At 44.7% G+C, this 14196-nt stretch overlaps 1 protein-coding gene across 1 annotated transcript in view; it reads left to right on the top strand.

Moving 5' to 3' along the window:
• The window catches only part of GLDN (gliomedin), a 67474-nt gene that overhangs the window by 34093 nt on the left and 19185 nt on the right, over positions 1-14196 (top strand). Inside the window, exons 3-4 of the mRNA XM_079129941.1 lie at positions 9370-9387; positions 9725-9832. Coding sequence (XP_078986067.1) covers positions 9370-9387; positions 9725-9832 — 126 coding nt within the window. The remainder of the gene's footprint in view (positions 1-9369; positions 9388-9724; positions 9833-14196) is intronic.

Here is a 14196-nt window from a genome sequence, read left to right on the forward strand (position 1 = left end):
TTGTTAGTGTGGCTAAGGGTTTATCAATTTTGTTTATTTTTTTTCAAAGAACCAACTATTTATTTTGTCAATTTTTTCAATTGTTTCTTTTGTTTCAATTTCATTGATTTCAGCTCTGATTTTAACTATTTCCTGTCTTCTACTATTTTTGGTGTTGCTCTGTTCTTCTTTTTCTAGGGCTTTGAGCCGTAGTGTTAGGTCATTTATTTGTTCATTTTTTCTTCTTTTATTGAATGTTCACCATAAAATAAATTTCCTCTAAGAACTGCTTTCATGGTGTCCCAGAGATTTTGATACGATGTTTCTTTGTTCTCATTTACCTCTAAGAATTTTTTAATTTCCTTCCTGATATCTTCTGTTATCCATTCATCATATAATAGCGTATTATTTAATCTCCAGGTGTTGGAGTAGTTTCTGTTTTTTACTCTGTCATTTATTTTTAATTTCAATCCATTATGATCTGATAGAGTACAAGGTAGTATCTCTATCTTCTTGTATTTGCTAACAGTAGCTTTGTGGCATAATGTATGGTCTATTTTAGAGAAGGATCCATGTGCTGCTGAGAAGAAAGTGTATTCACTCTTTGTTGGATGGTATATTCTATAAATGTCCATTAAGTCTAAATTATTGATTGTGTTTTTGAGATCTATGGTTTCTTTGTTCAATTTTTGTTTGGAGGATCTATCCAGTGGTGAGAGAGATGTGTTAAAATCATCTAGTATTATTGTGTTGTGGTCTATTTGATTTCTGGCATTGAGAAGGATTTGTTTGATGTATATGGATGAGCCACTGTTTGGGGCACAGGTATTTATGATTGTTATGTCTTGCTGATTTATGCTTCCCTTAAGCAGTATGCAATGTCCTTCTTTATCCCTTCTAACTAACTTTGGCTTGAAGTCCACATTATCTGATATAAGAATGGATACTCCAGCTTTTTTGCTGTGTCCATGTGCATGATATGTTTTTCCCCATCCTTTCACCTTTAGTCTGTGGGTATCTCTTTCTATGAGATGAGTATCTTGCAGGCAGCAAATTGTTGGATCTTTCTTTTTAATCCGATCTGCCAGTCTATGTCTTTTGATTGATGAGTTCAGGCCATTAACATTCAGGGTTATTATTTAGGTATGATTTGTATTCCTGGTCATTTGGCTCATTTTTTTTTTTTTTTTTTTGACACAACTTGATTTCTCCTTGATTTGGTTGTTCCTTTAGGGTAGTTCCTCCCTTTGCTGATTTACATCATTGTTTTTCATCTCCTTCTTAGGGAATATTTTGCTGAGAATGTTCTGTAATGCCGGCTTTCTTTTTGTAAATTCTTTTAGCTTTTGTTAATTGTGGAAGGATTTTATTTTGTCGTCAAATCTGAAGGTAAGTTTTGCTGGGTATAAGATTCTTGGTTGGCATCCATTTTCTTTCAGAGCTTGAAAAATGTTGTTACAGGCCCTTCTAGCTTTTAGAGTCTGGATTGAAAAATCTGCAATATCCGTATTGGTTTCCCCCAAATGTAATTTGGTTCTTTTCTCTCGCAGCCTTTAAAATTCTATTTTGTATGTTAGGTATTTTCATTATAATGTGCCTTGGTGTGAGTCTATTGTAATTTTGTGTATTTGGAGTCCTATAAGCCTCTTGTACTTGGTTTTCCATTTCATTCTTGAGATTTGGGAAATTTTCTGATATTATTTCATTGAATAGATTGTTCATTCCTTTGGTTTGTTTCTCTAAGCCTTCCTCAATCCCAATAATTCTTAAATTTGGCCTTTTCATGATATCCCATAGTTCTCGTAGATTCTGTTCATGATTTCTTACCATTTTCTCTGTTTGGTCAACTTTGTTTTCAAGATTAAATATTTTGTCTTCAATATCTGAGGTTCTGACTTCCAGGTGTTCTATCCTATTGGTTATGCTTTCTATGGAGTTTTTAATTGGGTTTATTGTTTCCTTCATTTCAAGGATTTCTGTTTGGTTTTTTTCAATATCTCTAAGTCTTTATTGAAATGATCTTTTGCTTCCTTTATTTGCTCTTTTAACTGTTGATTGGTGCGATCATTCAATGCCTGCATTTGCCCTTTCATCTCTTCCTTCAATGCCTGCATTTGCTCTTTCATCTCGTTTGCTTCCCTGATTGTTTTGATTATGTACATTCTGAACTCCCTTTCTGACATTTCTTCTGCCATGCCGTCATTGGATTTTATTGCTATATCATCTAGGTTTGTTTGGGACATTTTCTTCCCTTGTTTTCTCATATTGTTCAGGTATCTACCCCTCTAGTAGTGAAACACTGGGATATTGCAGATTTCCTCTATTGACTAATATTGTCTCTGTAAATTTCCAATAACTCACCTCTTAGCCTTCAGTAGTCTGAAGTCTCGGAGGAACTTGATAATGCAGTGCTCTACTAGGAAGCTGGCCTTCTAGGGGTGGTGGTATTCAGTGGGGTATATTCCCGGTGGCTCTGAGTTGGTCCCGAGTCTCTCAATACCTCCTCTTCTTGGTTCCTGGGTCTTGTCAAAGGTCTTCTAACCTCCTGTAGTTGTCTCAGGAAGGTAGTTGCCCTTCCAATGATGATGGCCACACCCTTAGGAGTAATTCAAAATACCTGCACCAGCCTATAAAGAAACCTCAGTTGTACCTCCCTGATGCAAGTGGCCTGACTCGCCCACCAGGTCGCTCCGTGACTTCGACCAACCAGTGATGGCACCAACCTAGGTGCAGGGGTCAGGCGGGGTTGCTCAGTTATGATGTCTGTCCTTGGCCTGCTGGCTGGGCGGGTTAGCTACCCGCCGCCTACCTCCACGATGTAGGTGGCCTGACTCACCAGCCAGCTCGCTCTGTGACTGCCTCCCATTAGTTTTTTAAAAGGGAAAAGACCTTGCAAAATGGTAGAATTCTTTTAAATGAGAAGTAGAGTTCTCTTATCAGGAGTAATTATCTCCCTGCATCATACATATTGCATGAACAGGAAGCTCTAGAAGCCAGTTTCTAAGTAGTCATGAGATACTTTTTCTTCAGATACCAGGGATTAAACCCAAGGGCACTTAACCACTGAGCCACATCCCCAGCCCTTTTTATTTTTTTATTTTGAGACATGGTCTCACGATATTGCTTATGGCCTCACTAAATTGCTGAGGCTGACTTTCAACTCACTTTTTATGAAGAATTTTCTGTGAGGTTTGAACCATGTGCTTGTTGGTCCTCCAGGCTGGCCACATCCTGCCCCCTTCCACCTCATGAATCACTGACATAGGGAACAGAAGAAAGGAATAAGCCAGGAGGCACATCAAGACTTGGGACAAGGAATGGCCGATGAGAGGGCAGGTTTTGAGATGATTTTCTATATCTGAGTCTGATAGAGGCCTGTGTCTCACCTGAGGGGAGAGCCCTGTCCCTCCTGCCTTCAGAAGGTGAGAGCAACAGGAAACAAGCAGTGGAGTGGTCGGAGTGGTCACCCAAATCCAGTGAGACTCTGCGCAGGCCAAAGATGGACCTAGCAAGCCCGACCTGGACATGGCAGCTCCTGCCCTTCTAAAATGCAGGGAGCATTCTGAGGAAATAGGGAAATCATTTTTACATTAAAACCATGTATTGGACATTACAACATGTCTTCAAGATTTTGAAGCCAGCCGAAGCTTTCCTTGGGCCTCAGGGGTTTACGGCCTCAGGTTCTGGGGAGGCCACATCAGCACTTCACTGTGCTGAGAAACCCTGCTCAATCTGTGCCTTGCTTTAAGAAACCTGGCCATTTTCTGCAATATTCTCCCCAGTTCCTCTCGTTACCTGTCACACTTTAAGAACACAATGTCGGTTTTGTTGAAGAGATAAATCTGTGGCTTACATGAGTGAATGCAGGTGAGAGCTTCCCTCGGGAGCCCCAGTCCAAGCTCACTCTCATTCGCTTCTTTTGGACTGAGAGAGAAAAATTGTCATCTTGGGGCTTCTTGGGAAATTCTAATTGAATTACTCAAGTCACATTTTGTCCCTCACAGAAAATTAAACATCTTCAGAACAGCTTGGTCCTTTGTTCGGAAACTCTCGTGGTTTAAGCACCTTCCTTCCATCTCTGGAAGGCTCTTATCAGAGCTCCCAGGTGTGACAGTAATGAGTACTAGAGAAATGCTCAGATGGATGGAATGACAGGCACAAAAGCCTTGTTGAGAGGCACAGGAAAAGCCTTCCTTTCTGATTGGCACAGTGGACGACATGAGAGCCAGGCTGCATGGTGAGAGCACAGAATGGAGCTACTGAGACCACTTAGGGGAGGGTGATGGGGAGCAGGGAGCTGCATCCCTGCTGGAAACGGGTTGACCAGGTGAGTCTTTAGCACCTCAAAATGCTTTTCAAAAGCCAGCACTTCCTCCTTTCATGCCAGCTTGGAATTGGGCCTCCTTTTTACCCAGAAATCTCTTCAATTTAAAAGTTCGATGTGAAAAGTACAAATTACAAAGTGAGAAGATGACTTGGGATAGACCACACTGCCTGCATTGTGGGGGTGGTAGGTGACAGGAACCAGGACTGAAATGGGTAACTTGAGGAGTGGGCAGAGCCTTGGTCCCCAGTCCCAAGAGGATGTGGGGCAGAAAGGTTCTCCAGGGCAGAGCCTGTGTTTTGGCCCCAGAGCAAGATCTAGCTTTTACACTAGATTCACCTTTTAAGACGCAGATGTCGAAGCTAGGTGTGTAGCTCAGTGGTAGAGCACATGCTTAGTGTTTGTAAGGCTCTGGGTTCAATCCACAGCACTACACAAAAATGAAGAGTAAATAACTCTGGACATAGTGGCACTTACCTGTAATCCCAGCAACTTGGGAATCTGAGGCAGGAGGATTGCAAGGTCAAGGATAGCCTGTTAGTGAGACCCTGTCTCAAAATAAAGTAATAAGGCCTGGAGATATAACTCAGAGATAGAGCACCCCTGGGTTCAATCCCCAGTACAATCAAACAATCAGCCAATGCAGGTCCAAGTAACTTGGGGCTAGTCTAGCTATGACCATGAAACCTCATTCTTGTTCCCTTTCCCTACCTCAGCTATGATTGCTCTGGAGATCAGGACAGACACTGTGTAGTTTTGTGTAGTGTGTGACTTCTCAGGGTGACTATGGAGGGACATTCCCTAGCTGCAGTGGTTATGTGTTTTTTGGTGCAGAGTTTGTCAGACAACATATGACATGGTTTTCTGGGTGCATCTCACTGCCAGACCCAAGTTTTCTTGGGACCCCAGAAACATATCTTTCAGAAGAACTGATGGCTTGAAGAAGACAGGATCTTGAATTATTCTTTGCTTAAAGTAGCCTCTACATATGGACCTGAAAAACGTCTAAACTACCATGTCTAAACTACTTGTTGGAGCAGAGGCACTTCGGATCCACAGTGCCCATTCTCCTTGCATCTATGTGACCCCAATCCAGTGATGGCATTTTTAACTACTTATTTTCTGAATTGGGCAACTTCAGGAGTTAGCAGAGAGTCTTGATCTACAGGCCCAAGAAGATGTCAGTCAGGGAAAGTTTGCCAGGGCATTCATCAATGATGGACCTTGAATGCTGCTGAACATAGTCTAGTGACATTCTTTTCTGGTATTCCAGAAAGTTACTACTAATTAAGTGCTGCTGTTCATACATATAGGCTTTTCCTTTTTTAAGGACAACATGGCCTTTGCCCAGAGTTTAAATGCACCCAATGAATGCGATTGAACTGAAGTTTCAGTTTCATGGGGACATATGAAGAAAGATACCTTGTCAGATGCAGCAGCTCATACCTATAATCCCAACGACTTGAGAGCCTGAGGTAGGAGGATTACAAGTTTGAAGCCAGCTTCAGCAGCACAGTAAGACTGTGTCTCAAAATTTAAAACAAATAAAAAGGATTGGGGATGTAACCCAGTGATAGAGTGCCCTTGATTTCAATCCCCAGTACCCTACCACTACCACCACCAAAAGAAAGTTACTTTTCCAAAGATGCTTTTCCTAGGTGCCCTAGGGTAGCCTGCAGAGGGCATCCTAGGAAAAACAGTGTTAAGAATTAAGGCTTCAGAGCTGCAGCCAGTGTAGCCCTGGTAAATGAATGGACAGGTCAAACTCAGACACAGCTGGGGCCTCAGTTTGGTTTTTCACTCAACTAGATTTCCTGACAAAACCAGAATACCATTCTAGTATTAGTGAGTTCAGCCTCCAAGTGAGAGCTTAGGGTCCTCTTGGGCCATCCCTTAAGTAGAGCCAAGCATGACTGACTCTCACAGGAAAGAGGGACCATGCGTACTTTGACCAAAGCTCCCATCTGACCCTGATACTGAAGCCATGGCCTGCAGGAAGGCTGAGCCCCAGGAAGTCCTTGCTGAGGAGGAAGAGCAGAGAATCAGGACTACAGACCTCCACACCTGGTACCATAAGATCTACAGACCTGTATCTTCCACTAGCTCATACTAAAGGTGCCAACCCAGGCCCACCTGAAGTGTTTCTCTTTGATTTTGTTTGACGTCTTTATTTCCTCTATCTTCCCAAGACTTGGAGAAATGTGTAGATACTTTTCTGTGGTCTTGCTCTGCCAAACCAGTGCCTTGGGTAGGCAGCAACTTGTTGGAAATCATCCCAGAGTGAATAAGGGCTACTACTGGAGGGAAATCAGAGATACTCAGAGGATATTCTCTTCCCCTTGGTTTGGAATGGCCATGTTGGAAAGAGACAGGCAGGCAGCACTCCAGAATCCTGCCTTAGCCACTGGCCAGGCCCCCCTCTTGACAAAAAGGAGACTCATATGTCTTTATTATTTCTTCCCCCTAACTGAGGTGCCTGTATTTCTTATCTCAATTAAGATTCTTCTGTTTGGTAATAGGAAGAATGTGCTTGAACTTATTTGAGGGAAAAAATTGAGGTATCAAATTATTGTAAAGCTATAGGAGTACATTTGTCAAGATAGGTTAGGCCATGCTTGAGTAACAAACTAAAATCTCAGTGGCTTAACACAGCACAGGCCATTTCTCACTCCATAAAGTCCAGTAATGTTTGGGTGACTCTTCCAGGAAGTACTGGTGACTCAGGAATCCAGGCAGCTGCCATCTTGCAGCTCCATCATCTCAACACCAAGGTCACCCTCTAGGAAGAGAGAGGACCAATGGATGGCACTTGGGACTCTTAAAGGCCAACCTGAGGTGTCTCACTTCCCCACAATGGGTCCCCCTAGCCAAGGATCCCTTTAAGGAGCTGTCGATTGTAACTAATTCTTTCGCCAAGAATATTTTCACAACACATCAGGGGGCCCCATTAATATCTGCATCCCAATCATCTGTGGTGTTTGGTAAAAACACAGGTTTCTGGGCCTCACTCCAATTAGAATCTCCAGACCTGACCAATGCATCGAAACTAGCATTGCAGGAGATTCTGTGGATTCATTCGGTAGGAACTGTAGCTAGGGAGTCAGTGGAGCTATGTCAGGGAGCCCTAATCCAATTGCTTTGCTATTGTGAGGCCCTTGACCAGGGTTAAGGTGTCCTAAATGTGCAGCTCCAACCTGAGCCCTTGCCACATCCCCACCCTGTGGACATAGTCATTGGGTTCTCTGGGAACTCCTGATACCTACTGCCAATCTTGCTCTTTATCGTCAAATTGTCCCACCAATCTGTGCAATGGAATGTGGCTTTCCACACCACTCCCTTTCCAGTGTGTGTGCGCCATCTGGTGGTTAAGTCAGGTAGCCACAGAATTGGAAGCCATTTTCAGCAATTATTTTGGCCTGAAATACAACTATTTTAAAAGCATACCCTCAAACGCCTATTCCTCTGAGAGTCCCTAAGTCCCCAGCCTCTATCCATCAGAATCCTAGATCCTCTGTTATCGGAGAGGCTTCCTACACAATCTTGCCCATTCTGCTGAAATACTTTTTGATTTCTAGCTTTGCCACTCTATGGTCACCAGATTTATCACAGCCTTGTCCCTGATTTTAACTACAAAGATTTGGGTATTTTCTCTGCAATCGACCCCCAATACACCATCTGTGTCTCTCTCCCTGTCTCTCTGTCTCTGTCTCTCTCATCTCAGTCTACATAATTCTTTGATGTCTACCTAGAAAGAGGATCTCAAACTCACACTGATCTCACAGCATTACCCCCTGCTTAAGAACCTGCTGTAAATCCCCATTTCCCTCAGACACAGTCCAGACCTTACAGTCTACACTGCTTGGCTTGGCAGTTAAGTGCTTCTACTTTCTACTACCCAGCCCACTCATGTTCTGATTCAGCCTCCTCTCTACACATTCGGCTTGGCCGAACCTCTTCCTTTCTCCCACCTGAATCTCCCAAGTTCTGACCTCTGGAATTGTGCTGCTAACCCTGGTGCCCTGTGTGGAATGCCTGGCTCTTACCTGCAGCTGTCTTAGGCTTATCATTTCTTCAGGGTCATAACATGAGGCTCACTGTCTTGGGAAACCTTCTCAGACAGTTCTGTGGCTAGACTGCCCCAACACCCTTGGGAGAGGGGAATACCTCTCTGTAGCTCTTTCATGCTGCATTGTGGTTTCAAAGGGTCCACCTTCCTCACAGAGGCTATGGGCACAGACACAGAAGCTGAGATTTCTTGGTCCAGTTTGGTGCATGTAGTAAGTGCTTAGTCAATGCTTGTTTTTGAATGGTCACAGGCTTGGATTAGTGAAAAGACATTCCACTCTGATATTGATACTCATTACGTGTGGTCTGGGAAAACAAAAGAAATTGGCCCTTTCTTGTCACAGCGTCATTGATTTGTCTGATTGCTCAAATAGACTCCCTGGCAATAAGACACTCCTATCCATGGAAGCAAATCTTTTTTTTTTTTTTTTTTTTTCCTGATTACATGTAAATGATTCATCCAAGTCCCTTAGATCCTTAGGTAATTTCATATTAAAGGAAGGTGTTTGTTACCCGATCTGGGCCCTCAAGTTTTCTCAGGCTATTTCATGCAACAGATAGAAATCCAGCATCTGCTCATGTTACCCCTGGGTGACCTGGAGGAGGCCAGCTGGCTGCCTGAGAGCACTTGGGCCTGCTTCTAGGGAAGATGCTCCCAGCCCTCCAGTGACAGCAGTGGATGGGCTGAGCTCATGGCTGAGCCGAGAGTGCACGAGGGCCCACCTGCATTGTCATTCACCTCATTAATTAGGTAGACTGCTTCAGAAATTATTCTTGGTCTGTTAAAACTTAAACAAAATAGGTTTGATTGACCAATGGGTCTTTGTTGAATTGTTTTTAAGGATCTTTTGAGCAAATATGATGAACTCCACATAAAGAGATATGAGATCAGTTTCTTAGGCTCAGTAGATGACTAGACATTTTAAGGAGGAAGAGGGGGTTGTGGTGCTAGGTTTTCTTTCTCCTACTTGTGTTTTATCAACTTTCTTTTTCTGTTGTAGGTCCACCTGGCCCACAAGGTAAGAGCCCATGAACTAGAGTCCTGGTTCAAGGGGAGGATGTGGGTGGCTGGGCCCCCAGGATTCTCCCAAGGTGACAGAGGTGGGACGGGAAAGGAATGTGGAGGTGACCTGGCTGCATCCCATGCTTCTTCAGGCCCTCTCACCTGAGAACCTGCCACCGCCATTCCTGACACCTGTCACTGCTTCCGACAGAGAAGGGAAGGAGAGAAGCAGGAATGATGGGGAAAAGACACTGATGCCCGCTCAGCTTCACTGGCTAAAGGAATAAAGGAAATCACATTAACTTCAGTGAAAAAAATTCTTGTAATGTTTCTATTTCCGTGTTTTAATGTAGGACCTCCAGGAGTTGATGGGTTACCAGGACACAATGGATCAGATGGACAGCCTGGTCCCGAGGGCCCAAAAGGCGAAAAAGGAGCAAATGGAAAAAGAGGAAAAATGGGTATTTTGACAACTCTTTGAATTAATTTCTATATTTCTTTCTTGGTTTTGTTGTTTTTTTCATTTTTTTGTACTAGGGACTGAACCCAGGGGCACTTAACCACTGAGTTTTTTAGAGACAGGTTCTCGCTGAGTTGCTTAGGGACTTACTAAGTTGCTGGGGCTGGCTTCAAACTCACTATCCTTCTGCCTCAGTCTCCTGAGCTGCGGGGATTACAGGAATATGCCACCACACCGGCTTTCTTTATTTCTTGTCTCCATAATTTCATTTGGAATGGTCTAAAGCTATGTACACAGAGCATTTCATCTTCTGCATGAAGATTTAACTCCTTCCCGGAGGCTATTGCATTCTGGAATGCCAAGGGCATTCTTTTTGGTTCAACACCACCAGACGTTAATGTCAAACTAAAGAGACTGTGGCTCCCTGGGACTGATACCCACCTGTTGATTTTCTCTGATGCATATGGAAGGAGCAGGAGCTGGCAGCCTTGGGAGGATACTCCATGGGCTGTGTGACAGTCCGTAGGTGTGGACACCCTGTATCCTTTCAGGATTCAGCTCCTACCTTCCCTACTTCTCCCCGCAAGTTCTATATTTAATTGAAGATTAGTGGGCTAATGAGGGCTTTCCCTGGCTGGGAGAATATCTCCAACCATCTGAACAGAAAGGCAGCATCCAGGGCTCTCTAACGCTAGCACTCAGCTCACTGGGTCTCCTCTTCAGGAGGATTACAAAGAGGTGGCTGGCATCTCCAAGGAATTTTTCTACCCTGTTGTAGGTAGCAATATTGCCCTCATCTCAGCAAAGTCCCAGAGGTACCGAGACATCAGATATGTCAGGGAACAGAGAGAAGCAGGGACTGAGGCCGGGGTGGGGCAGGTTCTGAAAGGCTATAAGCATTAATCCCAGGGTTCATGGAGAAGCACTTGCAGATTCAGCTGAGGAAATATCTAGAAGAAATACTAGAAAATTCTTTCAAACAGCACAATTACCCCTTTTAAGCACCTGTGCCGTTATTCCCATAAGCAATTTAAGTGAGAGCCAGTGGAGGAGAAAATTGCTGAGCACCTCTGCCCCTTGGCAAGGTCTACCTGCTTATGTTCCCAGGGGCAGCCCTGTAGATGAAAATGGGTACACATAGTCCAAGTCAGCCGGGGCCTCAGAAGGCCAGCAATTAAAACTGGAATTACAGAGTAGTGATGGACAATTCCATGTAGGATAATAATTATAATTATAAATGAACATCAGCATCGAATAATGATGACTATCAATGTGCAGACATTGGATTCGTCCCGGGAAGGCTCCAAACATGTGATCCAGTCCCAAGGATTTAGCAATGGATGAAACAGACTTGGTGAGAGGGCGCTATGCTAGAACTAGGCATAGGGTGGGTAGGAAAGGGATGGCCTTAAGGAGATGTGCTAAGCATGGAACCCATAACCCAGGGAGGGCAGAAAAGAAAAAGTTCATTTCTTTATGAAATGTGCAATTATGTGGCAGTTAATATTCCAGACACAAGAGCCCAGAAATGACAAAGTAGACAAAACCCTGCCTTTGTGGGATGAAGGTAAATTTCCCCTCCACCCTCTGAAGGCTCACTATAGTACATTGACAAAGGCATCAATAGGAACACAGAGTCAATAGGAACGTGTGGTGTGATTACCCACCAGTTCAGAAGTTTATATGCACTTTTTTCTATGGGTGGGGGGATTTTGACAGTTTTGATGGGTTGTCGGTGATTATTAGGGAGAATGAATGGGACCCTGGGGCAGACAGACCTCAGCTTGTATGAAGTTTCTCTTTGGAATTTGAATGTGCCTAAGGTACAGATCTTACACGGAAAATCAGTCAGGCATTTTCTCTGAGATAAGTAATGGGATTTGTGGGGATGGGAGTACAAGGCACTGGTGTCCCCGTCTGCAGTCTCCATGTGATAACAGGAATTCCAGACAGAGTCTTTCTCTGCTGTGGGTGGGCAGAAACAAGACAAGCATAGAGGACCTTGATTTTGAGCCTGCGCTTGAGACCTTTAATGTCCCTTAGTCCACATTTCTGAGCACGCCAAAAAATACCATACTTAGTGATATCATTCTCAGCACCCCAACACCTTTGTGAAGTTGCCATTCTAGCTGGAAGAGATGGGCAATAAACAAAAATAACAAATATAATGCATGGTCTGCTGATGGTGATAAATGCTGATGAGGACAGGTAGAGTACCTCTCCAAGGTGAGCAGCCCAGCTCTAGTCTTGGGTTTAGGGAAGCAGTTGTGGGCTCAGCATGGGATATGCTGAGATTGAGTTGCCCTGAGATACCTAGGGGGACATGTCAGGGAGCCTTGGAGACATAGTTGTGCAGTCAGAGGAGAACTCAGGGCTCTCGACATACTTAGGGAGTCACCTCAAGCAACTGGGCATGTGGACATGAGTGTGGTCACTTAGGGAAGGAGCATGTTAGGACAAGAAAGCCTGGTGGGGAGACCTGAGAACTGCAGCATCTAGTGACCATGTAGAAAAGGATCAGCCTAGAGTGCTTGCCTAGCAGGGCAAGACCCTGGGTTCAATCCCCAGCACTGGAAAAAAAAAAAAAAAAAAAGAATTATTTTATATATATTTATATTGAAAAGGTAATATTTTAGACACATCAAATGATATAAAAATAGGATATTAAAATTGAGTAGGTTTCAAGTGCGAGTCGGGTAGTCAGGAAACAAAACAGATGCAGCTCCTGTTTAGGAACCTTCCGTCCTTGGTGGGAAGGTTGACATTACTAGTGAGCAGTCATACACATTAGAATCACAAGGTGATGCACGTTTGAAAGAAAGAACAGGATGCGATGAGATACAGTAACAGAGACAGTGGGGCAGGGAGTTTCTGTCTTAGGTCAGACCTGAAGGATGAGAGCAAAGGAAGAGTCCAGAGGGTGGGCACAGGACATGCAAATGCCTGACCATGGTGACGGGGGAGGGCTGGGGGTGCACGCAGTGAAGTGGAGTTGGAGGTGGGCCCAGGACCTTCCAGGACCTTCAGATTAGTATAGGTCTTGCTGTCAGCTTCCAGGAAAGTACTGCAGGACCCTTGGCAGAGATGGGAACCACTGGGTGTGACTTTAGAGAAGGAAGGGCCTTCATTTAAGCCGAGAGTTAAAGGATCATTAGTGGTTTGCCAGGCAGGGGTGGGAGAGGGAGCTGTGGGAGTACATTCCAGAAAGAGGGAACAACAAGTGCCGAGAAAGGAACTGTGTTCCACAGAGATAGGGACTCAGCTGGGGCAGGATGTGCCCTCTAGCAACAATCTTCTGTGCAATAATAAACAGCCACCAACTACCGCCAGGCATGTTTGCTACTAAGCGCTGTGTTAGCTCATTCTGTCCTCACAGCACCACCCAAGGGGAGGATATTTTTGCTAGCTGAGTTCCTTCCAGATGAAGAAACCTTACCTTTCTGTTTCTCAAAGAGCTCAAGCCCACCCTTGCCCCAGGGCCTTTGCACTGCTTGTGCCTACTGCTGAAATGCCTGCTCCCTGCCCTTCCATGGCTGGCCCTTCCATGCTCCAGGTCTCAGTTCAGATGTTGCCTTCACAAAATCATCCCTGCCCTGTCTGTCTAGCCCCTGTCATACCCACTAAATCATATCCCCTGCTCTCCACCAAAACATTATCCCTCCCTGAAAATCCTCAAGGTGTTTATTGTGGCTGTGCTGATGGTCTGAGCCCCTAAGTAGAACACGCGGTCCATGGGAGTGGACCACGTCTGTCTTCATTCTCCAGCGCCCGGACTGCCAGTGACGCTCAGTAAATTCATTGTTGGATGGATGGATATAACTTGTCTAACGTCAAAAAAAAACTAGTAAGTGAGCCAAGCGGGGATTGAATCCAGGTCGCTCTGATTGCGGGACTCCTGCTCTTAACCATAATGCACTCAACTTCCATGACCAAGGGCTTGGGCCCTTGGAGCAGCGAGCAGTGTTATTGGAGGCACCAGAGAGCAGCAGCAAACAGGAAGGAAGCTGGGGCTCCAGAGCTGCTGCAGGTGATTGTTGGAGGATTTAGGGCTTCAAACACCCACCTACCTGAGCCTCAGGAGGCTTCCACCTTGCAGAGAGGCTTGTGGGACATTTTCATGCCACCTCTCCCGCTTTCAAGGCAGGGGGACAGAGGAAGGAGTTCTAGGAGGACTGCCTCCATCCCCAGCTGGCCATAAGGCTTTGGGCATGTCATGCCACCCTCAGGCCCTGACCTCCTCACCCGCAGGTGGAGCAGGTAGAGTTACAACCACTCTGTTATGGCGTCCCATTTTAAATAGTCCACCATAGTGTTTGTCTAGGAAAGCAGGGACTGTACGGATTCATCATTTGTCACAGCTATTAT

The sequence above is a fragment of the Sciurus vulgaris genome (genome assembly GCF_902686455.1).
Source record: "Sciurus vulgaris genome assembly, chromosome: 2".
Classification (NCBI taxonomy): Eukaryota; Metazoa; Chordata; class Mammalia; order Rodentia; family Sciuridae; genus Sciurus; species Sciurus vulgaris.